The 25,000-nt window shown below is 41.2% G+C and overlaps 1 protein-coding gene across 1 annotated transcript in view; it reads left to right on the top strand.

The window, feature by feature from the left end:
• The first annotated feature begins 9,254 nt into the window (after positions 1-9,254).
• The window catches only part of LOC125483708 (serine/threonine-protein phosphatase 2A 56 kDa regulatory subunit delta isoform-like), a 76,082-nt gene continuing 60,336 nt past the window's right edge, over positions 9,255-25,000 (top strand). The window contains exons 1-2 of the mRNA XM_048600088.1: positions 9,255-9,473; positions 9,808-9,876. Coding sequence (XP_048456045.1) covers positions 9,255-9,473; positions 9,808-9,876 — 288 coding nt within the window. The remainder of the gene's footprint in view (positions 9,474-9,807; positions 9,877-25,000) is intronic.

The following is a 25,000-nucleotide window of genomic DNA, read 5'->3' as shown; positions in this document are numbered from 1 at the left end:
GATGGAGATGCCCAGCGTGATAGTGCGAGTGACAGGAATAACTTGTCAAACATCCTCAGTAAGACATGCCAGTGGATGAACCATCTTGGCCTCATTCTTAGGTCCCTAGCATCATAGATGCCAGACCTTATCTAATTTGCTTCACTTCACATGACATCAAGAGACTGCTAAATATTGGATACAGCAAAGGCTGTGGACTTCGACAACATTCACGATGTTGTGCAAAGATGTGCTCCAAAACTCCACTCTCTGCAAGAGGACTTTTCTTATTGTCTAATCAACCTGTTCAGAGAAGTTACCACACACATCTGGAGCAGGTGGGACTTGCAACCGGGGCTCATGGTCTTGTGATAGCGACACTATTCATGTGCCATGAAAACCCTAAACAGAATAGTGTCCTAGATCTAACTATCTTTAGTTGCTTCATCAATGATCTTCCCTGCGTCACAAGGTCATAAAAGGGCATGTTCACTGATGATTGCACAATGTTCAGCACCGTTTGTTACCGTGCCACACAAGTGTCAGGCAAAGTACGGGTGAAACAATGGCTGTTTATTTGACTTGCCAACATAAAGTGCTTCAATTCTACAAATGGACTCTGCATTTCTGGTGACAAGTACCATTTTTATGCCTGCATGATATGAGCAAGGTTTGACGAACATAAAGATGAAAAGGCATGGTGAAGACTACTAAGCTGCTGAAAGTTGGTGAGGAAGAATTCTGGGCAATGCAGCATTCTCAGCCATTCATTTTCCTTGATTTAGCAGGAAGCACTTCTTAAGAGAGATAGGTTGCTACAGGACACCTGACTCTTATTTGGATTATTGGCATCCATTTGAAAAGGCAATGTATCCAAGTTATTTTGACAAGAGACAGCAATGGAAGAAGCTACATCTCCTAAGTTGGGAGAAAGAGGTGAAGCAGCTGCAAGAGAAAGTGACTGATAATCCTAAGAGTGAGACTCTATCAAAAGTTGATGTTTACACCTTTTCAAAATGATTCTGTAAATATTATGAAATCTAATAAATAGCTGAAACTAAAAAAAAGGCTATCATTGCAGCTCAATGACATGCAGAGCAAAACAGCCACTTGAATGCCACTTCATTGAACACCTTAAACACTCACCACCTTATCAATGCACAGTGGCAGTAGTGTGTATCATCTGCACAATGTGGCTGCAATATTTCGCCAAGAATCTTACAACAGTGCCATTCAAACCCATGACCTCTACCACACAGAAGGACAAGTACAGCAGTCACAAGGGAACATCATCATCTGTGGATTTCCTTCCAAGTCACGCACCATCCTGATCTGTCTTTACATTACTATTCCTTCACTGTCGCTGGATCAAGATTCTGTAATTCACTTCCTAACAGCATTGTGGCTGTACATACAGTACACATAATAATTGAAGAAGACAGCTTAACACCACCTCCTGAAAGCTAATTAGGGACGAGCAACAAATTCTTGTCTAGCTAACAGTACCAACATCCCAAAATTGAATAATAACAAAAGAATGAGCTGCACATCTTGTCAAGCTGTTCCAATACAATAAGACTGATGACATGCACCAACAATGTGGAAAGTGGCTCAGGGATGTCCAGCTGACAAAAAAAGTGGGACAAATTTCATTTGCCCAATTACCACCCTATCAGTCTTCTTGCATTCTGCCAGGGCTACTTGGCCTCAGACCTCACTACAGTACGTGAATAAAAGGATTGAACTCCAGAAGTGAGGTGAGGATGAAAGATAGAGGCAGATGGCTTGACATGCACTGTGAAACTAGACTTACTAAGTTGTTGTGGTGAATATTATAGGTGGTATAGCTCAACAACTATATATGATTCTGCCTTGGAGAGACCTAGTTCAGAGATATCTCCTGTTTGTCTGGCCATCAGGCATGCACTCACTGTCCATAACTTTCCAAATATCACAATTGCGACATATAACCCATGTTGTTATTGCTAATATTGATTTGTTAGTTGGTAATGTATATCTCAAACTAATAGAATCACTTGAGGTCAATTCTTGATTTGTTGATGAATTTATTTGATTTCAAGTGGATTAGTAATTAATTACTGATTATTTATTAAAATTATTTAATACTATATGGATCTCTGTAATGTTGGTTATCTCAAATTGGTCTATTTTATTCCATTAAATTTATTTGGTTATTTAGCCTCAAAAATCAAGTTTTAAACCTAAAGGATTCATTTCAAACTAATCAATCAGTTTCACTTTTTTTATTAGCAAAGAATAAAGACAATTTTGCATGGTTATAAACATCACCATTTTTAAAAATACTAACAAACTAAACCAAACCCGTTGCCTTCACATTGGATTTTATGTAAATACTTTAATTATTCTTAAATTATTCAACATGGCACATCCTGTTTGCTGACCTTTAGAATGATAGTCCTAATGACACAATGTAAAATGTGTTAGCTTCTAGCATATTTTAATAATACAAAGAAATTAATGCTGAATTCAAAAGGAAAGGCAAATATCTATTACTAAAGATTGCTCGAAGAAGCTTGATTTCCACTTCTGTGTCAAATACTTATTTTCTCTCCAATTGTCAACAATTTCTATTACACCAAAATTTTCCCAATGATCAATGTTCCTTTGGAATCTGGTGAAGCTTTTATAATGTCTTTCTGACATTCTTGGTCAGAATATAAAAAAAGCTTGTCATTTCCATTAATTTCACACATTTTCCTCTACATTAAAAGCTTCCTTGCCACAATTTATTTGTTGACATGCTAATAGTCAGTATTTTTCTTAAGTTTGTTTGCTTTTTCATTTTAACTTCTAATTGCACCACCTTAAAATGCATTTTCTCCTCCTGACATTTTATGAACCATAGCTGATGCTTCCATGATGTCAAAAAGTTATTGCCTTATTTCTTTCCCTCATCTTATAGTATTCAGGCTCTTAAAGTCCAAACTGGCTTTACCTAACATTGCTTTCTAATGTATAATTTTAAAGCTGTACAGTGACTGCACTATGGGCTTCCGCTCTTCACCTTTGTGTCTTAATTTAAAGAATCGGTTTACTCTCAGTAATACTCACAGGTTGCAGAGACGATCAAAATTCCATCATGGGAAGTGTAGATCATTAATGTATACTTTTATGCAGCTTATAGCACTGGTTACTGCAGCTGGTCTCCTTTCAGATATAATCATATTTATTGACACTAAGTAAATATTATATAAACACACCACTGTTTCATTAAACATTATAAGTTTATTGAAAAAGAGAGGTTTTTTTGGCACAGTTATAATCTTTCTCGTCAGTAAATGCAATACATGATCTACCCACTATATGGCACCACTAGAGCAGTGAAACTTGCACAACATTTTACTGCACAAGCCATACTTACATTTTTGTGAGCTTATCAGTTAAAACTACAGAAAAATACATTTTATTGTAACTTTTAACAAATCTTTTCAGTCCCATGCTGCTTTTTACAGATCATCTCTGGAAAACTGCTTCTGAATAGCTTTCCAGTACATATTTTCCTGAGTTCAGGTGAAACTGTATAAATACAACTTGGGGGCAGGATGGCAGCTTGATATCCTTTGCCTCTGGATTCTGAATTCAATCCTAGGTTAATCTAATTGTATAATGGTCTCATTTCTTTCTGGTAGCTACATACGACCACAGAATGTTGCAATGTTGAAACAGACCATTCAATAATTCCTTACCAATATTTTCCTCCACCTAAACCATCTAATCTCACCACATTCTTTTGTTTATTTTTCATATTTTATATTTAATTTTATATAAGATCCTGAATGGTCTTGTCGAGGTGGCCATGAGATGGATATTTCTTCTAATGGGTGAGTCCAGAACTAAGGGACACTGTTTTAAAATTAGGGATAGGGCAAAGATTAGTTATTTTTTTCTCAGTGGGAGTGGGGTTGTACAACTTCAGAATTCTCTGCTTCAGAAGGTGGCGGAGGTAGGGTAATTGAATATTTTTAACCAGGGAAGTAAATAGATTCTTGTTAGGCAAGGGAATCAAAGTTTATTAGGAGTACATGGGAATTTGAAATACAAACATAAGAGCAATGAATTTATTGAATAGCAGAGCAGGCTCGAGGGCCCAATGGCCTACATCAGGTTTAACTGCTATGCTCATGTGTAGAATTTTTATGCATGTTTGCAAAGTTCTTAACTCTGGCAATGTATCTCATCCACTTTAACCACCCAAAAAGAAGTTGGAGGCTGTGCACTCATAATTTTCCCAATGCTCACTCATGGAATTTTTCTTGTTTTTTTTCACGTGGAGTGACAATCACTGGCAAGGCCAGCATTACTGCCTAATTCTAATTGCTTGAGAAGGTTAGTGAGCCACTTTCTTGAACACCTGTAGTCCTTATGTTATAGTACTCTTACAGAGTGATGGCCTGGAGGTGTTATCGCTAGGCTATTAATCCAGAAACTCTTGTAATATTCTGGGGACCTGGGTTTGAATCCCGCTGGAGCAGATGGTGGAATTTGAATTCAATAAATATCTGGAATTATGAGTCTCATGATGATCAAGAAACATTGTCAGGAAAAACCCATCTGGTTCACTAATGTCCTTTAGAGAAGGAAACTACCATCTTGCCTGGTCTGGCCTACATGTGACTCCAGAACCACAGCAACGTGGTCAACACTTAGTCCAATTGGCCAGTGACACCCACATCCTGTGAATGGATAAAAAAAATTTGACACAACTACAGTGGAATAATGGCAATATATCTCCAAGTCAGTGGTGATGTATCTCGCTAAGATGAGGACTATGAAAATCTGCTCTGACTCAACAACAGCTTTCAACAGACAATTCAACATCTTAAGACATCTGCTCTGCAAGGAAATTTCTTCAAACTTGTTTAATTTCTTTGCAGGCTCTTAAATAAGTACATTCTTGTTGCTCTCTCAGCAGACATCGTAGGCAATTTATTTATCTTATTACAAACCTTCAGAGTCTTGAAAACAATCCAGCTGGTCATCTGTCAATAATTTGAGTGTCAGCAAAACTTGCTCACTAAGCTTAGTGAGGTAGAGAATTTAATTTAAATTGACTTATTGACAAGAAAGAAATTGCAAAAAAAAAGTCAGGATGATGTGTGACTTGAAAGGTACTTTGAAGCTGGTGGTGGTCTCATAACACAGTTGGTTTTGTTTTTCTTTGTTGTTGAGTCACAGGACAGGGGAACGACATTGAAATAACCTTGATGATTGCTGCACTGTGTCAAAAATTGTTTAGGCTGCAGACGTATAAACTGATAATAAAACACATGGATTTGGGTGCATTTAAAGGATCATCCCCTGCCATTTCCACCATCTCCAGTAGGATACCACCACCAAACAAAGATATCTTCCCCTCCCCTCTGTTGTCAGAATTCTAAACAGACCATTCCCTCCGCAACACTCTAGTCCACTACTCCATTATTCCTAACATTTCCTCACCACGCCATCCATCACAACCTCTGCCCCTCGCCCACACCCGCCCCACACTAACACTCCCCAATCTCTCCCGCACCCCCCTCCACTTTTTGTTTCTATTCATTTTGTGGGATGTGGGCATTGCTGGCTGGCCAGCATTTCTTGCCCATCCCTAGTTGCCCTTGAGAAGGTGGTGGTGAGCTGCCTTCTTGAACCGCTGCATTCCTCTTGCTGTGAGTTGACCCACAATGCTATTAGGGAGGGAATTCCAGGATTTTGATCCAGCAACAGTGAAGGAACAGTGATATATTTCCAAGTCAGAATGGTGTGTGACTTGGAGGGGAACTTAGAGGTGGTGGTGTTCCCATATATCTGCTGCCCTTGTCCTTCTAAATAGGCGTGGTCATGGGTTTGGAAGGTGCCGTCTGAGGATCTTTGGTGAATTTCTGCAGTGCATCTTGTAGATAGTACACACTGCTACTACTGAGCGTCAGTGGTGGAGGGAATGAATGTTTGTGGATGTAGTGCCAATCAAGCGGGCTGCTTTGTCCTGGATGGTGTCAAGCTTCTTGAGTGTTGTTGGGGCTGCACTCATCCTGGCAAGTGGGGAGTATTCCATCACACTCCTGACTTGTGCCTTGTAGATGGTGGACAGGCTTTGAGAAGTCAGGAGACTCACCACAGTATTCCCAGCTTCTGGCCTGCTCTTGCAGCCACCGTGTTAATGTGGTGAGTCCAGTGGAGTTTCTGGTCAATGGTAACCCCCAGGATGTTGATAGTGCGGGATTCAGTGATGGTAACACCATTGAATGTCAAGGGACGGTGGTTAGATTGTCTCTTATTGGTGATGGTCATAGCCTGGCACTACTACATGGCACCTTTCTATGCAACTGCAGAAGCTATAACTTGCCCTTTCACCTTCTTCCTTCTTATATTCCAAGGCTCCAAACACAACTTCAAGGTGAAGCAGCATTTTACTTATACTTCTTTCAATTTTGTCTACTGTATCCGCTTCTCATGATGCAGTCTCTTTTACATTGGTTGTAATGTATTTGCAACTCCTAATGTAACTCCTTTATATTGGTGAGCCCAAACAGAAACTGGATGATCACTTTGCAGAACATCTTCATTCTGTCTATAAGAATGACTCTGACCTTTCAGTTGCTTGCCATGTTAATAAATCGTATTGCTCCCATGCTCACATTTCTGTTCTGGGCCTGCTACAGTGTTCCAGCAAAGCCCAACGCATTTTCAACTTTGGCACCCTAGGACTTAAAACTGAGTTCAACAACTTCTGAGCATGACCTCTGTCCTCTATTTTGATTACAAATGATCCATTCACCCCCAGCCATGCCTTTTCTCTGTCTGAGCTCTGAGATGCAGAAAGATCTGTGTCCTGGTACATGAACCATTCAAGGCTAATACACAGCTACAGCAATAACTAGGAAACCTAATAGACTGATATGGTTTATTATGAGGGGAAGTGAATACAAAAGTAGGAAGGTTATGCTTCAGTTATATGTGGCACTGGTGCAAACACATCTAGAAATTGTGCACAGTATTGGCCTTCTTATCTAAGGAAGAATATAAGTGTATTGAGTCAATACAGTGTGGAGCTGGAGGAATACAGCAGGCCAGGCAGCACCAGAGGGGCAGGAAAATTGACATTTTGAGTCAGGACCCTTCATCACGACCCGACCCAAAACTTCGACTTCCCTGCTCCTCTAATGCTGCCTGACCTGTTCCACACTGTATTGACTCTGACTCCAGCATCTGCAGTTCTTGCTATCTATACGTATATTGAAAGCAGTTCAAAGAATGTTTACTACACTAATAAACAGCAAATGCAGATGCTGAAGATATGGGAAAAAAACAGAAATTGCTGGACAAACTCAGCAGGTCTTGCAGCATTGTGGAGAAAAAACACAGATACCGGTTTGAGTCTAATATGACCCTTTTGCTCTGAGTCCCTAAAATGCCATTTATCTCCAGTGACTTGTTTATTTTTAGCACTTTAAGTTCGTAAACCACTACAAATTAGTATTTCTTTTCTAAAAATGAAGACATGAACTGGGTAAACTGTGTTACATAATATTTTGTGTGATTTCTCAAACCTCTCAAACTCAAGTTTCTCATGCGTCACAGGACATAAAACATTCTCGTAGAAGGAATTTATTCTTGGCTACGTTTTATGAATTCCGTGCCCATGTTTGCATGATGTTCTTTCAAGAGTTTTGATATTATACTTAAGTTGCTGTTCACTTATACGATTCTTCATTTCTTTCCCTGTCAAAATAAGAAAGTGGCAAAATTATAATCCTTATTGCTGCTGGTATTGGTGATGTGGGCATCTAGTGTTCTGAAACTAAAAGTCATTCTATTTCTCGCCACTATTGGCATAGCTCACACAGCTTGTCCTGCTTTGAAGCTACCAGTGAGTATGCATGCCGTGCAACGCTGAAAGCAGGCAGGGTTGGCAGATTGCGATTATACTGTGTCAAGCACCAATTAGGCACCTGACCTGTTGACTTTGAGCCTTGCAAGTCCAATTAATGTGCTGTTATAAACAGTCTCTGCTGAACCTGTATTCAACCACTCTCTGCCACAAGCAGCACACCATACCCCTCCCTGGCAAGTTAAAGGTATCAACATGCAACTTTCAGATGAGCTGCTTAAGATTTTTAATTGCTCCTGCAGAATTAGTGAATGTACTGTGTTCAATGCTGTTGGAAGAGTGCTGAACAGCTATTATATTTGGAAGGGGTGGTACTGGACTTCTTTAAGGAGATCAATGGAGTTTGATTACTTCTGAGTAGAAAACCTACTCTCATTCACAGAGTCTTTAAAGAGAAGAGGAAGAGGGCTTTCAATAAAAGGCCACATTCATGTAGGGAGCATCCCTCCAACCCTCACATCAGCTGTGAGCAGTGGCTGAAGGGGCTATAATTCATTCCTTCTCTGACACTGGATCAAAGTCCTGGAACTCCTTCCTAATAGCACTGTGGGTGTATCTATCTCCTTGGGCTGCCTGCAGTGGCAAAGAAAAAAAATGTTCATCATCACATTCTCGAATCAGGCCTAGCTAGTGATGGCTACATCTTGTGAATGAGTAGAAAAAAGTCACAGAATCACAGAACTGTTACAGCAGACAGGAGAACATTAATTATGTTTGTATGCCTTCTGAAAGAGCAACTTACTTAACGCATAGTTCTCCTGCCTTCTCCCCATAACCCCTGCCATTCATCCTTTTAAGGTACAGTTCACTTCCCTTCTTAATGCTTCAATTGAACCTACCTTCAATGCAATCCTGTAATGCATTCCAGAACCTAAATCTGGAAGAGGGAGTATTCGATTTGAGAAGGTTCATAAGGTAGTAATACACCGTCAATTTGAATGATTGCAGTAATACCAGCTGCAATGACCTCTGAGGTCACTACCAGTACAGGAATTTATAGCCACTTCTCCAAGGGGTTCAGGAGATGAAGACATGCCAGTCTCACCTGCTGGTTCTCCGCTGCTGCATCTTATGAGTAAACTTGTCCTGCAGGCTTGGGGGTGGGCGGATAGCAAGATGGAGGAAAGATTGTAAGTGATTGTGCTGATGTGCCTCATGCAGGGCTGAAGAGCTGGAAAGTGGTTGAGGCTGCCAGATGTCGAGATGTGGGGCTCGCAGCATTTTGATGGACGGGAGGGATCTGAAGCAGTCCTGATAGCTAGCGGGTGGTGGGTGGGGTGGGGTGGGGGTCAATGCACTGGAGCAAGCAGACTGTGAACTGGGTGGGTGGTGCAGCGTGCCACCTCAGTGTGAGAACTTTAGCATGTCCTGGTCAAAGCGCCTCGAGCCCCCGGAGGTGGTGTCACGTGTGTCCGAGTGGCCAATGGCAGTCAGTGCTGAGCAGGCGGCGGCGGCGGCTACTCCTCCCGGGACTGAGGAAAGGCAAACGGTGTCGGGGTCTGGGTCTGGGACGGGAAACAGCGGGGCCGAGACCGAGCGATCGTCCGTACTGGACATGCCCAATAAAAACAAGAAAGACAAGGTGAGGGTGGCCGAAGGAAGTTGCGGCCTGAGGTGAAATGCTGTGTTTCTTGCGGCCGAACCGGGAGTGGGAAACGGGCTAGATCTTCAGAGCCTGGGCCCCCCACCTCTCCTTCCTCCGGGGACCGATTCTCATTTCTCCCTGAGCAACCGGTGTCTCCTCCGGCGGAGCATCCTGCGTCTCACCCACCGTCAGGAGGGGAGATTGGGATTTCTCCCGCTGTCCTGACGGAGCGGCCGGTAACCGGGCCCCGACACACAGACCCACACTAACGGTAAACTCCCCTTCCTTGCTCCTCAACTCCGGCCTGATGCTTTAATCTCTTCACTTCTAGGAGCCTCCTAAAACTGGGAAAAGTGGTAAAAGCGGCACAAAGGACGCGCAGGAGAATGCCGAAGTGGAGGTAAAGATTGAAGGGGGGAGATTGGAGGCGGCTCTCGCGCCCTCAGAGCGGTTTAACTGGAGATAGAGAGAGGAGGTGAGGGTTTGGCTTGGGGGACTGGGGCCCGTCGCTGCCTTCCCCAGGTTGTGGGCTCTGCCCATGTCTGTTTCCCTCCGGTTTACCTGCTGCAACGCCTGGGGGTTGTCTCCGTGCTCATACGTTTACTATTCACATTTGACGCAAGGATACACTGCAGCGAAATACTTCCAGTAGGTACCGTATTGTGTAGACTGTAGGATTTCCTTCTCGCCTTAATCATATTTGGGTGCATGTATACTTTTGTAAATCAGAGATTCTTGTTGCACTGGTTTCTAAATGGGTAACTTAATGTGTTATTGCTTACAATCTAACTTACAACTATAAGTTATAAGCTTATGTTATACACTTCACACGAATATCCTCCCACTCTACTTCCTATTTTGCTGCATCTCTTGCCTCTCCATTCTTTTAATCGCTTGTATGTGTCAGGCTGATACAGCACAGTGTTTCAACCAATTAATAGAGTAGTAAGTTCCTCAACTCTTTATTTTACCTGTTCATTATTTCCTTAAATTGTTCTCGACTCATCCACAGGTGAAAGTTGTTTCTCCACATCGTCTTCAAACTCATTTGCAATTTTGAAAATCAGCCCTATTTTTGCCCTTTTTCCAATGGCTTTCTAGGCCATTTGAGAGCAGTTAGGAGTCAACTCCATTTATATGGGTTTGGAATCTTCTACAGACGAGACCAGATAAAGATAATTTCTTTCCTCTGTGGAAACGATGTCCCTGTCTCCTGATCACTAATTCAGGCCTCTGGATTACAAGCTGACTGAAGTGGCCTATCATAAACTGAGCTCTTGTCAAACGAAAAGTCATCTTGCACGTTCATCTCAACCACTGCAAGACATATATCCTGACATCCATCAGGACCAATGAGCCAAATGTGTTAAATTACTCCTTCCAAACATAGCATGCATTTACACTCCAACTCAAGTCAGCATGAGGTTGTTCCAACACCATGTAGGTCAAGCTATAGCTCGAAGCTAAGCTGACACAGGAGCATAACGTAATAAGGTATTCTGCAGGAGGACCTCTTATTCCTAATTCACTCAAGGCAATGTGGAACTGCACAGTTTTAAATGAATTAAAGTAGAAACTGCCTTCCAAGTTTATTACGTATGTAAATGACAATATACCCTAAGTAGCATTATGACTACGGCCAATGATAAATTTAGGATCAAAAACAATTTTTAGAGAGGTGTTAGCAAATAGATAAGTTGATGATGTGACGAGCAAGTGTCCCAGCTTACTGGTTCTGAACTGATGGGTTTGACAACTTTTAGACATTTCCCTAGATATGTTGGTGATGTGAATATTTTAGTTTCAAATGCTCTTAGTCTTAATGGCCATGTCTCACTTTTTTTTGGCTCAAGCTTGTGGCAACCCAGTGCCAAGATGATCTTACGCATGCATGTCGTTGTTCTATCCCTCCTACCACTGAAGTAATTTTTCTCTTATTTGTCAATCCTATCATTAATTTTTCAAGGGCTTTTTGGGCACTTTTGAGTGTCAGTTTGCCTGCTACCTGTGTGTTTGTGTATCAGCTGGTTCCATCATTTTCTGTCTTGTCATGGCTAAAGCATTGCTCAAAATGGGTTCATATTCTGCTGCCACACTGCTTACCTCTGTTTCTCCAATCCTTGGCCCCCTCCAGTTTATCATCTACATGCTGTTCTTTGGTACCATCATCCAAATTGACAGCATCAGCTTTTACATACATTCAACTTACACCCAGCTCTACCTCACCACTAACTCTCTTCGTTCATCCGGTGTTGCTAAATTATCATTCTGCTTTTCTGACGCCAGTACTGAATGAGTTTTGTGCGTTGAGTAAACTGAAGCCGTTGTTTTGGGTTCACACTTCTAACTGTGTTCCCTAGCTACTGACTCCATCTCTTTTTCTGGTAACTGCCTGACATTGGCAACTTTTTAACATTTGACCCAGAGCTTCTGACCACATTTACCCTATCTCTGTGACTGTCTATTTCCACCTCTGTAATTGATGAAATACTCATTTGTGTCTTCATTGCAATAGTATTGACTATTTCAATGCATCCTTCGTTGGTCTCAGCAGAATAAACTTGAAGTAATCTGTCATAACCTGAAACAAATTAGTTCTTTTAAATAATTCAACTCCTCTATTCTTCCTGCCAAAAATACATAACCTCATATTTTCCCACGTTACATTGCATCTGCCAAGGTTTTGCTGCCTCACTTATTCTCCCTTTGTCCCTCTGCAGACATTGTCATCCTCACCACTTGCTTTCCCACCTATTTTAGTTATCTGAAAACCTGGAAACCTCACTTTCCCCATCGAAGTCACGAATATATTGTTAATAATTATGCACTGAACCCTGTGGCACTCTGCTAGTTGGAGGTTGCCATCCTGAAGATGTCCCCTTATTCCAAGTCTGTCTTTGATGAGTTAACCAATCCTCTATCCTTGCTAATACGCTAATGCAACGGGCTGTTATCTTATTAAGTAGCCTAATGTGTTGTGCCTTAATATCGGCATTCTGAAAATCCAAATATATTACGTCACTGCTTCCCCTTTTTCTCTCCTGCTTGTTATGTCAAAGAGATACAGTAAATCTGACAGGCATGATTTCCCCTTTACGAAACCATGTCTGCTCTGCTTGATGGTATTATGTATATCTAAAAGGTCTGCTACTGCATCGCATTGAGATGCACAGGACAGAACAGACCCTTTGGCCTGACTCGTCTATGCTGACCAGATAGCCAAAATAAATCTAATCTCTTTTGGCCCATATCTCTCTAAACCCTTCCTATTCATATACCCATCCAGATGCCTTTTAAATGTTGTAATTTTATCAGCCTCCGTCATTTCTTCTGGCAGTTCATTCCAAGCATGCACCACCTTCTGTATGAAAACGCTGGCCCTTAGGTCCCTTTTAAAATTTTCCCCTCCCACATTAAAACTATGTCCATTTTGGACCGTCCTCTCCTCCGCCCCCCCACCCGCCGCCGCCACCCGAGGAAATTCCTTGTGTATATATCCTATATATGTCCCCCATGATTTTATATGCTTCTATAACATTGTCTCTTTAGCCTCCAACGCTCCAGGAAAAACAGGCTGGGGCTATTCAGCCTCTCCCTACAACTCAAGCTCTCCAATCTTGACAATATCCTTGTAAATATTTTCTGAACCCTTCACAATGTCCTCCCTATAGCATGGAGACCAGAATTGCACGCATTATTCCAAAAGTGGCCTAACCAATGCCCTGTGCAGCCGCAACATGATTTCCCAACTCCTGTACCCAATGCACTTACTAATAAAGGCAAGCATACCAAACGCTGCCTTCACTATCATATCTACCTGCATCTTCATTTCAAGGAACTATGACCCTGCACACCAAGGTCTCTTTGGTCAGCAACACTCTCCAGGACCTTACTGTTGAATGTTTACGTCCTACCCTGATTTGCCTTTCCAAAATGCACCACCTCACATTTATCTAAATTAAACTCCATCTGTCCCTCCTTAGCCCATTGGCCCATCCAATCAAGATCCCGTTCTACTCTGAGGTTACCTTTTTTTGTTGTCCACTACACCTCTAATTTGGTGTCATCTGCAAACTTACTAACCATACCTCCTACGTTCTCATCCAAATCACTTATATAAATAATGAAAAGCAGTAGACAGTGCACCAATCCTTGTGGCACACCACTGGTCACAGGCCTTCAATCTGAAAAGCAAACCTCCATCACCACCTGCTGTCTTCTACCTTCAAACCAGTTTTGTATCCAAATAGCTAGTTCTTGCTGTATTCCATGTGATCTAACCTCGCTAACCAGTCACTATGAAGAACCTTGTTGAACGCCTTACTGAAGTCCATATAGATCACGTCCACCGCTGTATCCTCCTCAATCTTTTCATTACTATTTAAAAAAAAAGGCTCAAGTTAGTGAGACACCATCTCCCATGCCCAGAGCCATGTTGACTATCCCTAATTAGTCCTTGCCTTTCCAATACATGTAAATCTTGTCCCTTGGGATTCCCGCCAACAACTTGCCCACCACTGACCTCAAGCTTACTGGCCTATAGTTCCCTGGCTTTTCTTCACCACCTTTCTTAAATATTGGCACCATGTTAGCCAATCCCCAAACTCCGGTGCCTCACCTGTGACTATCCATGATACAGATATCTCAGTGAGGGGCCCAGCAATCGTTTCCCTAGCTTCCCACAGAGTTCTAGGGTATACTCGATCATGTCCCAGGGATTTATCCACCTTTTATGTATTTTAAGCTGTCCAGCATCTCCTCCTCTATAATATGGACATGTTTCAAGATGTCACTATTTATTTCCCCACATTCTATATCTTCCTTATCCTTCTTGCCGAAGCTACCTCATGTCCCCTTTTTTCTCCTCCTGATCTCCCTCTTAAGTATACTCTTACTACCTTTATACTCTTCTAGGGATTCGCTGGATCACTATATCTGAACTGTGCTTCCTTCTTCTTCTTGACTAAAACCTCAATTTCTCAAATCGTTCAGCATTCCCTACACCTACCAGTCTTGCCCTTCACAGGAACATGCTGTCTTTGGACTCTTGTTATCTCATTGTGAAGTCTTCCCATTCCAGCTGTCCCTTTTACCTGCAAACATCTGCTCCCAATCAGCTTCTGAAATTTCTTGCCTACGAACGTCAAAATTGGCCTTCCTCCAATTGAGAACTTTAATTTTTAGATCCAGTCTATCCTCTTCCATCACTACTTTAAACCTAATAGAATTATAGTCACTAGCTCCAAAGTGCTCCCCCACTGACACTTTGGTCACCTGCCCTGCCTTTTTCCCCCAGTAGTAAATCAAGCTTTGCACCTTCTGTAGTAGGTACATCCACTACTGAATCAGAAGATTTTGTTGTACGTGCATAACAAATTCCTCTCTATCCATGCCCTAAATGCTGTGGCAGTCCCAGTCTATGGAAAGTTAAAATCCCTGACCATAATCACCCTATTATTCTTGCAGATAACTAAAATTTCCTTACAAATTTGTTTCTCAATTTCCTGCTGACTAATGGAGGATGTTATAGCACAATCCCAATGAGTTGATTATCTCTTTCTTATTTCTCGATTCCACCCAAATAACTTCCCTGGACATATTCCTCGGAATATCCTCCCTAAGTACTGCAGTAATATTATCCCTAATCAAAAACACCACTCCCCCTCCTTTCTATCCTTCCTACAGCATCTATACCCTGGGACATTAAGCTGCTAGTCTTGTCCATCCCTGAGCCGCATCTCTGTAATTGCTATGATATCCAAGTCCCATGTTCCCAACCATGCCCGGAGTTCATCTGCCTTGCCTGTCAGGCCTCTTACATTGAAATAAATGCAGTTTAATTTATCAGTTCTACCTCATTCTCTGCTTTGTTCCTGACTGTTTGGTGCTGAAGGGAAAAGAAGCAAGATAAACAGTCTCAGACTGATCTGTCCATCTCACTGGGTCCCATCCCCTTTACTACTTTAAATCCTCCTGAGCAGCTCTAGCAAATTTCCCCACCAGTATATTAGTCCCCTTCCAATTCAGCTACAATCCGTCCTTCTTACACAGGTCACTTCTATCCCAAAAGAGATTCCAATAATCCAAAAATGTGAATCTTTCTCCCCTGCACCAGCTTCTTAGCCACACATTCATCTGTGTTTTCCTATTCATACCCTCTCTAGCCCGTGGGACCGGGAGTAATCCAGGTTTTACTACCCTTGAGGTCTTCCTGCCTAACATCCTTTATTCTCTCCTCAAAATCGCATCCTTTTCTCTCCCTGTGTCATTAGTTCTAATGTGTACAATGAGCTCCTGCTGGTCCTTCTCTGAGATATCCTTGATCCTGGCACCAGGTAGGCAACATACCATTCTGATGTCTCGCTGCCAGCTGCAGAAAAGTCTGTCTGTGCCTCTGACTGGATGCACGATTGATCACAATTGATCACTTGGAACCTGACGTAACCCTCGTTATGTCAGAGCCAGTTTCAGTACCAGAAACCTGGCTGTCAGTGCTACATTCCCCTGAAAGTCCATCATCCCCTATATTTTCCAAAACAGCATACCTCTTTGAGATGGGGATAGCTACAGGAGACTCCTGCACAACCTGCCTCCCCCTCCTACCTTTCCTGGAGATAACCCATCTACCTGACTGTATGTTCAGGTTATCTCCCTTCCTGCAACTACCATCCATTACACCCCCAGCTCCTGTAAATTCTTCATTGCCTCTAACTGTCACTCCAACTGATCCATGCGATCCAATAGGATTCGCAACCAAACACACTTCCTGTAGACATAATCATCAGTAACATGGAAACTCTCCCTAATCTTGCACACCACTCTATTAAAGGCCATCCTTGCACCTTAACAATCTACAGACCCAGAAAATAGCACAGTCTAACTGCTCTAAAAAGCACTGCTCCAGACTAACTTAGTATCTATGTTTGATACTTTAAAGTTTAATCGGTAGACAGATCTCAATAAAACATATAATTAAAAAAGAGCCCACTCGACTCACTCTTGTAGATTTACAAAAAGGAGTAAGATTATACTTTAAAAAGCCGCTTAGCTGCTCCCCAGCTGTGAGCTTTCCCACACAGGTTTCTCCAAGGTCAGCTGTGAATTTCGCTGTTTGTTAATTTTTCCTAGACGAACTCTGTCCAGAGATACTTGAAATCAAAAAGCAGAACAATCAGCTGTGCAGATTCACTGATGGGTCAGACAGCAGTGTAGGTTTATTTCTCCATTTGATTCACTTCCCATGTGGTCACTACCTTTGTCTGTTTCCCTCCTTTTTAAAGTGCCGTTGATTTGATCTTTGTTCCCAAAGTCCCAAAACAATGCAACAGCTTATAAAATGGAAATTACTGCTCCTAGGATTCAAGGAAATCAGCTGCAACACTGAAAATGCTTCAAAAAAAAACCTGCTCTTATGGCCACAATTTTTTCCTGTCCTCCATCTTGTCTTACCCAGAATCCTTTTGGATGCTTTATAATACACACTAACAGATCCCCAATCACAGATGTTAAGCGAAATGCCTCCTTCCATTTTTTAAAATAAGGGCTTACATTGGTAGGTTGCTAATCCTCTGGGGTCTTTTTCCAGAATCTAAGGATTCCTGGAAGATTTCCGCCCGTTCATCTCTGTAGCTACTTCCTTTAATATTTTAGAATGTATCCTGTCAGGACCAGGGGATTTGTTGGTCTTTAGGTCCATTAGTTTCCCTAGCAGTTTTTCTGTAGCAATAGTTATTGAATTTATTACCTCTCCTCCTTTTGCCACTTGATTTAGTAATTTTGGAATGCTATTAATGTTTTCTACCGTGAAGATTGATGCACAGTATTTGTTCAGCTCCTCAGCTGGTCCCCTGTTATTATTTCCCCAATCTCATTTCGCTAAGGGGCCTGTGGTCATTTTGGCTTCTCTCTTTGTATATGTGTATATTAAAGAAACTCTTGCTGTCCATCTTTAATGTTACTTGTACATTTACCATCATAGTTTATTTTCTCCCCCTTTATTTGTTTTGATTGTCTTTTGGTTTTTAAAACCTTCCCAATCCATTGGCATACTAACCTTTGCAACATTGCATGTTTTTGCTTTCAATTTAATGCTATCCTTCACTTCCACAGTTAACTATGGTTGCCTTATCCCTTTCTTAGATCCCTTCTTCCTCACTGGAATGTATCTTTGCTGTGAGATGTGACTATTTTCTTAGACATTTGTCATTGTTCCTCAACAGTCTTTGCTGCTGAACTCCTTTTACCAGTCCATCCGGCCAGATCTGCCCTCCTTCCTTTGTATTTACCCTTATTTAAACCTACACAGTTCTTTCCAACCCAAATTCCTCATTCTGAAACTGCTGAATTTTACTCTGTTATAATTACTCTTGTCTAGGCAATCTTTTACTTTGACATCATATACTAAAGCTGCCTCATTACACATCAGAACCAAAATAGCATTATCAGATCCGCAACATATTGTTCCAGGAAACTGTACCGCGCACTCTGTTAATTCTTCCTCTCCAATTTGACAATCCCAATATACGTGAAGATTAAAGTCACCCTTGACTAATGTATTGCTTTCTCCTTTTATTCCCTGAGGATCCCTATTTGCTGTTGTGCTTGGAGTTTTGGTTACATCTCTTTTTCATACCTTTTAGACTGCTAATAATCTATCTGCCTTACTCAGGGTGGATTAATCATCTATGCTGAAATATTTTTAAAAATATCAAAGATGGACAGAATAATTTTCTTGAATCTGGTGTAAATGTTAGCAGCCAGCTGTCAAGGTTAATCTTCTACAGTTCCATGAGAGAGCTTTTTTGGGTAGCTAATACCCATGATGCGTTGTTGTAGAGTAGCTTCTCTTATTGCATAGCTGCAAACTGCAGTGTGATTCCCTAAGTGTATTTAGGAACTTGAGTGTGAACATCTTCAGCAAGAAGTTTAGAACCTCTGCAGCTTCCAACCCATCTTGTACAACTCCAGCTGGTACAAATAAAAATTTCAGAAGTTATTTTTAGTGTTAATGCACAGGTGGATTACTAATCAGTAGCCAACATTTTTAAACTGAATAAAGTTCCAAAGTGACGACGTTCAGGAGGATTTCAAATATAAGTTGTATTCTCCAACCATCAAAGAGCCATTAGGAGATGCTATTTTTAACCTATTTCTCACTTCTTAAGATTAATTCAAACAGCATGAAATCCAAACTGACAAGTATGTTTTCCAGAAGGATACAGAGCAACAAACATTAAACCAACTTTTGAACTTGAAGTTTTTTTTTAAAAGAAGCTGTTTATGTATTTCATCCAAACATCATGGGATCTGAATGGTATATAAGGACGTTAGAGCGGGGAGAAAAACAGACTTTCCAGAACTCAACAATGGATATTTTGACAGATTTGACAGATCAGCATTACTTTTATTTCTGAATGCTATCATCTAAATATGAAAACTAAGTTTTTCCCTAGCAACTTAAAATTCCTCCGTGTCAAGGAATGAAAATTTTTAATGTTTTAGTACAGCATTAGCTCAATGCATAAATTGTATGGTGTGTATATGCCTGTGATCTTATCCTCTAATGTCAACCATCTTAGCTAGGGACTGGCTGAATGGTGACTACTTGCTTCTGCATAGGAAGGGAAAAGTTGCTGCAAATGCTCTTGCATAATTTCAGAGCCTAGTTTTGAAGTAAATCAAAGGCTGATGTAAGTCAACTATATTGCTGTCACAGTCTACAATGTTGCAGATGCTATTTTGAAAAAGGAAAAGCGTCTGTGCCTTAATTGCAAACTAAAAGACCCGCAGGGAACCTTTCTAAAAAAAAAACAAATTAACTAAGTAAATGAAATAGAGGTGTTGGGCCAGGTGATTTGTTGTACCTGCATGATGTGGAAGCTATGGACCTCATTGTGGGTCATAGTGACCACACCTGTAGCAAGTGTTGGTTGCTTGCTTCAGAGTTGTTGAGCTGGAATCGTGTAGGTACTAATGACATAGGTAGAACGAGGTTCTGCTGAGGGAATATTAGCAGCAACCATAGGCTAAATTAAGAAGCAGAACCAAAAACACAATAATCTTTAGATTACTACTCGAGCCATGTGCTAATTGGCAGAGGGCCAACAAAATTTAGAGGTAAATGCATAGCTCAAGGATTGATGTGGGAGAAATGGGTTTGAATTAATGGGCTATTGGCACCATTACTGGGGAAGGAGGCAGCTGTTCTGATGGGATGGGCTCCACCTGAATTGTGCTGGGATCAGAGTCATGGCGAATCACGTAACTTGGACTTTAAACTAAAGAGTAGATAGGGCTGTGCTGTTGCATGGAAAATTATAAAATCAATGGTGTAGGGGAAGGTGGAATTGCTGGTTAGTGATGGGTTGATTATTAGACAAAGGAGATCGAGTAGAAATGATCTTTTTGGATTTCCAGAAGACCTTTGAGAAGGTGCTGCACACGAGACTGCTAAATAAGATAAGAGCCCATGGTGTTAGGGACAGGATGCTGCCCAAAGGGCAAAAGGCAGAGGGTAGGCATTTTCAGGATGGCAGCCAGTGACTACCAGGGCCAGTGTTGGGACCACAACTATTCATGTTATGCATTAACAATCTAGATACAGGAGCTGAGGGTATTTTTGCTAAGTTTGGAAATGACACAAAGATGACTGGAGGGACAATAGTGTTAGGGAGGTGGGGAGGTTGTAAAAGGATTTAGACAGACTAGGAGAATGGGCAAAGAAGTGGCAGATGGAATGCAATGTCGGAAAGTTTGAAATTATGTACTTTGGTAGGAGGAATAGAGGTGTAGACTGTTTTCTAAGCAGGGAAAGGCTTTGGAAATCTGAAGCACAAATGGACTTGGGAGTCTAGTTCAGGATTTTCTTAAGGTTAACTTGTGGGTTCAGTTGGCAGCTACAAAGGCAAATACAATGTTAGCATTCATTTGAAGAAGACTAGAATACAAAAGTAGGGATGTGCTGATGAGGCTGCACAAGGTCAGACTGCATATCAAATATTGTGAGCAATTTTGGGCTTCATCTCTTCAGGAATGTTGTGCTGGCATTGGAGGGAGTCCAGAGGAAGTGTACAAGAGTGATTCCAAGGATGAAGGGCTCGTCACATGAAGAGCGGTTGAGGACTCTGGATCTGTACTTGGTATTTACAAGGATTCAGTGGGGGGGAGGTATGGATTCTCATTGAAACTTAAAAAATACTGAGCAGCTGCAGAGATAATGTTTCCACTATTAGGAGAAACTAGGACCTGAGGGCACAAGCCTCAGAGTGAAAGGATGACCCTTTAGAACTGAGATGAGGGATTTCATCAGAGGCTGGTGAATATGTGGCAGTCGTTGCCACAGAAAGGTGTGAAGGCCAAGTCATTGAGTGTATTTAAGGCAGGGACAGATTGACTGTTGATTAGTATGGGGATCAAAGGTTGTAAGGAAAAGGCAGAAGGATGGGGTTGAGAAACATATTAGTCATGATTGAATGGCCTAATTCTGGTCTTGCATCTTATGGTCTAATTTCACCCTGAAGTATTGCCATTGTTCTGCATCATTTTTTTAATTAATCTGTTCTAAAATTTTTAAATGCTCATTTCCTTTAATCTATCCTAATGTTCACTTTTTCTATTTCAAGAGTAAGTCACAGTTCCGTTTTATTTTGTTGAAACTAGCTGGATGTTCATCTTTAATTTGTTCATTGTCCACATGATCCTAAACTCTTTAGCTACTGGAATATTTTCACCCCACAAATGTAGTGACTCAAGAAGGCAGCTGCTCAAAACTTTCTTGGGCAATGAAAGAATGGGCAATAAATGCTGGCTTTACTAGCAATGTATGCATCCTTCAAATTATTTAAAAGGAGAAATTTCAAGTCAAACTGTTTTAATCACATTTTCCACTGTGCCCAATCATCAGATCTAAAAAGTGAAAGCCTCAGATTCAAAAGTGATGAGTGTTGTAAAAGTAGATGTCTGTCTGCCACCCTTACATAGGAATTACAATTTTTCTTGCAATTCACAATATAAGGGGGAAATTGGCAACTGCAACTAACTTGTAAATAAAGACTATTTATATGTTCACATGTTTCATGGAATTTTGTCAATTTAGCAAGTTACTCAACTATAGTGGTTCTAACATTTTATCTACTAATTAGTTTGTAACTTATTGCTTAAGTTATTGCAGCATATTTTCATTCTGTTGCAGGTTTGTACATTGCTTGTGTACAAATTCTCTTGGCTGTACAGAACCTAAGTATTGAGAAAAAAGACATTTGATGGACCTTGGTAGATTTTTTTTTACCAGGGAGGTTGTAGCAGTTAGTTATTGACAGTTAACTGCCAGGCTCTCTTTAGATTTTAAACCAGGCACAGCTAGTTTTTTTATGAATCACAGACTACTTATCAACTAGTCAGCCATCTCTTTGCAGTATAAATGTTGGTTTTCCCTTTTATATTGGTACTTAAGTGAATGTCCTAATCGGTGAAAGACAGAAGCTTTTTACAAAACCTATCTGTCTCTCTTCAGCAATTCCCAAGCTTGTCAGTTGTAGTAAAGAACTTGTAACCACTCTCAAACTTTGGATTTGTAATTTAGTCATAAAATATAAGAATACTGCTACAAGAATTTTAATAAAGCTTTACTCTGGGTGTGTGAACTGTTTATATTGACCAATAAGCTAAATGTCCCAAGCAAGAACTCTGCAAGGAATTTTCATTTTTAAAATATGCAGTGTTTAGTTTGGTATCTTCATAGAATGTCTGGTTTTCATCTATGACCAAGGTCATTGATTGCATTTTCTCCTTCATTCCAATGTCATCTGGAAGCTTATCCTGATGGCAGACTGTTCATTTAATTGTTGGCTGTATCCCCAGCAGTGTTTTGAGAAAATGAAGACTGTTGGGAAAACCATTTCTTCTAATATTGATTGAATACATTAATTTTTAGAGCACCTTTCATTATCACAAAACTTCTCAAAGTTCTTTTCAAAAATACATAATATTTTGTAATGTAGTCACTTGTCACGTAGGACATCTGGCAGCCATTTTTGTGCTCTGTTTGCTTCCAGAAACAGTGACATGGTTATGACCAAATAATTTGTTTCATAAATTTGCTTCAGGGATGAATTTTGGCCTGGACGCTAGGGATAATTTCCCTCCATTTTGAAGTATTGCAGTGAAATCTTTTACATCTATCTGGTTTAGTATTTCATCTGTGAGGAAGCAATTCTGACAGTTGCACCACCGTCCCAATACTAGAGTGTCAGCCTTGGTTTTTGTGTTCAGATTCTAGAGTTGGACTTGAACTGTCAACTTTCTAAATCAGGCAAGTGGTATCAACTGAACCACAGCTGACAAGATTAATGCAGCGTTGCTGGATTAGTTGTAATAATGCCAGCAATGAGGTGATTTGGGTCTTGATCTTTCTCTGGTTGTGGGTTGCTTTATTTTTGTATTCCATTTCTGAGCTGAATTTGAAATCTTATGATGCACTTGGTGATGTGTTAGGATGAAATTATCTTTTTAAATATTGTCACTTGGAATGAGAGATGATGTTTGAATAGCTGTCGACCTCCTCTCCTGGCATAATGAATCTAACAATGGGTTTGATAGTACCTCCTCAACAGCAGTTGAGAATGAGAAGGGTGACTATTTAGGGCAGCAGAGGCCTGCTGGTCACAGCCTCCTTGTACATATGTGACTTTGCTGTTTTCTGCTCAGTTCCGGTGTCAGTGTGTAGACTTGTGAGCATCTGCGACCAGTTCAAACTGCTTCAGGTGCCAAGGTAAATCAAGGCAAGAGCAAGGCCGTGTTCTTTGGGCTGATGCATGGGAAATCGTGTCTCACTAACGTAATTGAGTTTTTTGAAGAAGTATCAAAGAGGATTGATGAGGGCTCAGTGGTGGATGTGATTTATATTGGCTTCAGTAAGGCATTTGACAAGGTTCCTCATAAACTGGTTAGCAAGGTTAGACCACATGGAATACAGCGAGAACTAGCCATTTTGAATACAGAACTGGCTCGGAGGTAGAAGGCAGAGAGTGGTGGTGGAGGGTTGCTTTTCAGACTGGAGGCCTGTGGCCAGCGGTGTGCCTCAAGGGTCGATGCTGGGTCCACTGCTTTTTACCATTTATATAAATGATTTAGATATGAACATAAGAGGTATGATTAGTAAGTTTGCAGATGACACTAAAATTAGAGCTGTAGTGGACAGCAAAGAAGCATACCTCAGAGTATAATGAGATCTTGATCGGATGGGCCAAGGAGTGGCAAATGGAATTTAATTTAGATAAATGTGAGGTGGTGCATTTTGGAAAGGCAAATCAGGGCAGGACATAAACACTTAACGGTAAGGTCTTGGGGAGTGTTGCTGAACAAAGAGACCCGAGAGTACAGGTTCATAGTTCCTTGAAAGTGGAGCTACAGCTAGACAGCATAGTAAAGAAGGCACTTGGTATGCTTGCCTTTATAGGTCAGTGCATTGAGTGTAGGAGTTGGGAGGTCATGTTACCTGCACTCTCGGGTCTCTTTGTTCCGCAGCACTCCCCAAGACCTTACCGTTAAGTGTTTATGTCCTGCCCTGATTTGCCTTTCCAAAATGCACCGCCTCACATGTACAGGACATTGGTTAGGCCACTTTTGGAGTTTAGCATGCAGTTCAGATCTCCTTGCCATAGGAAGGATGTTGTGAAACTTGAAATGGTTCAGAAAAGCTTTACAAAGATGTTGCCAGGTTCGGAGGGTTTGAGCTATAGGCAGAGGCAGAGCAGGCTCTCTTCCCTGGAGCATCGGAGGCTGAGAGGTGACCTTTATAGAGGCTTATAAAATCATAAGGGGCATGGGTAGGGTAAATAGGCAAAGTCTTTTCCCTGGAGTGAGGCAGTCAAAAACTAGAGGACATAGGTTTAAGGTGAGAGGGGAAAGATTTAAAAGGGACCTAAGGGCAACTTTTTTACACAGCTGGTGGTACATATGTGGAATGACCTGCTAAAGGAAGTGGTGCAATTACAATATTTAACAGGCATTTGGATGGGTACATGAATAGGAAGGGTTTAGAAGGATATGGGCCAAATGCTGGCAAATAGGTCTAGATTTATTTAGGATATCTGGTCAGCATGGACGAGTTGGACTGAAGGATCTGTTTCCGTGCTGTACATGTCTATGACTGATCCTTTATCCCCCTCACCATCAGGACCGATTTCCTGAAGGTACCTGGAATATCGTTTGGAGGGGCTGGGCGTGTGCAAAAATTTGGGAGAAGCATATCGCCTGGGTGAGGCAGAAACTGGGCTTTTGGGAACACCGCTCCCTCTCCATCGCAGGTAAAAGACCATAAGACAGAGGAGCAGAAATTAGGCTATTCGGCTCATCGAGTCTGCTCTACCATTCAATCATGGCTGAGAAGTTTCTCAACCCCATTCTCCCACTTTCTCCCTGTAACCCTTGATTCCCTCAACAATCAAGAACCTATCTATCACTGTCTTAAATGTACTCCATCACCTGGCCTCCACAGCCTTCTGTGGCAATGAGTTCTATAGATT

This window comes from Rhincodon typus, chromosome 8 (assembly GCF_021869965.1).
Source record: "Rhincodon typus isolate 14 chromosome 8, sRhiTyp1.1, whole genome shotgun sequence".
Taxonomy (NCBI): domain Eukaryota; kingdom Metazoa; phylum Chordata; class Chondrichthyes; order Orectolobiformes; family Rhincodontidae; genus Rhincodon; species Rhincodon typus.
This window is presented reverse-complemented; position numbering and strand designations above follow the sequence as displayed.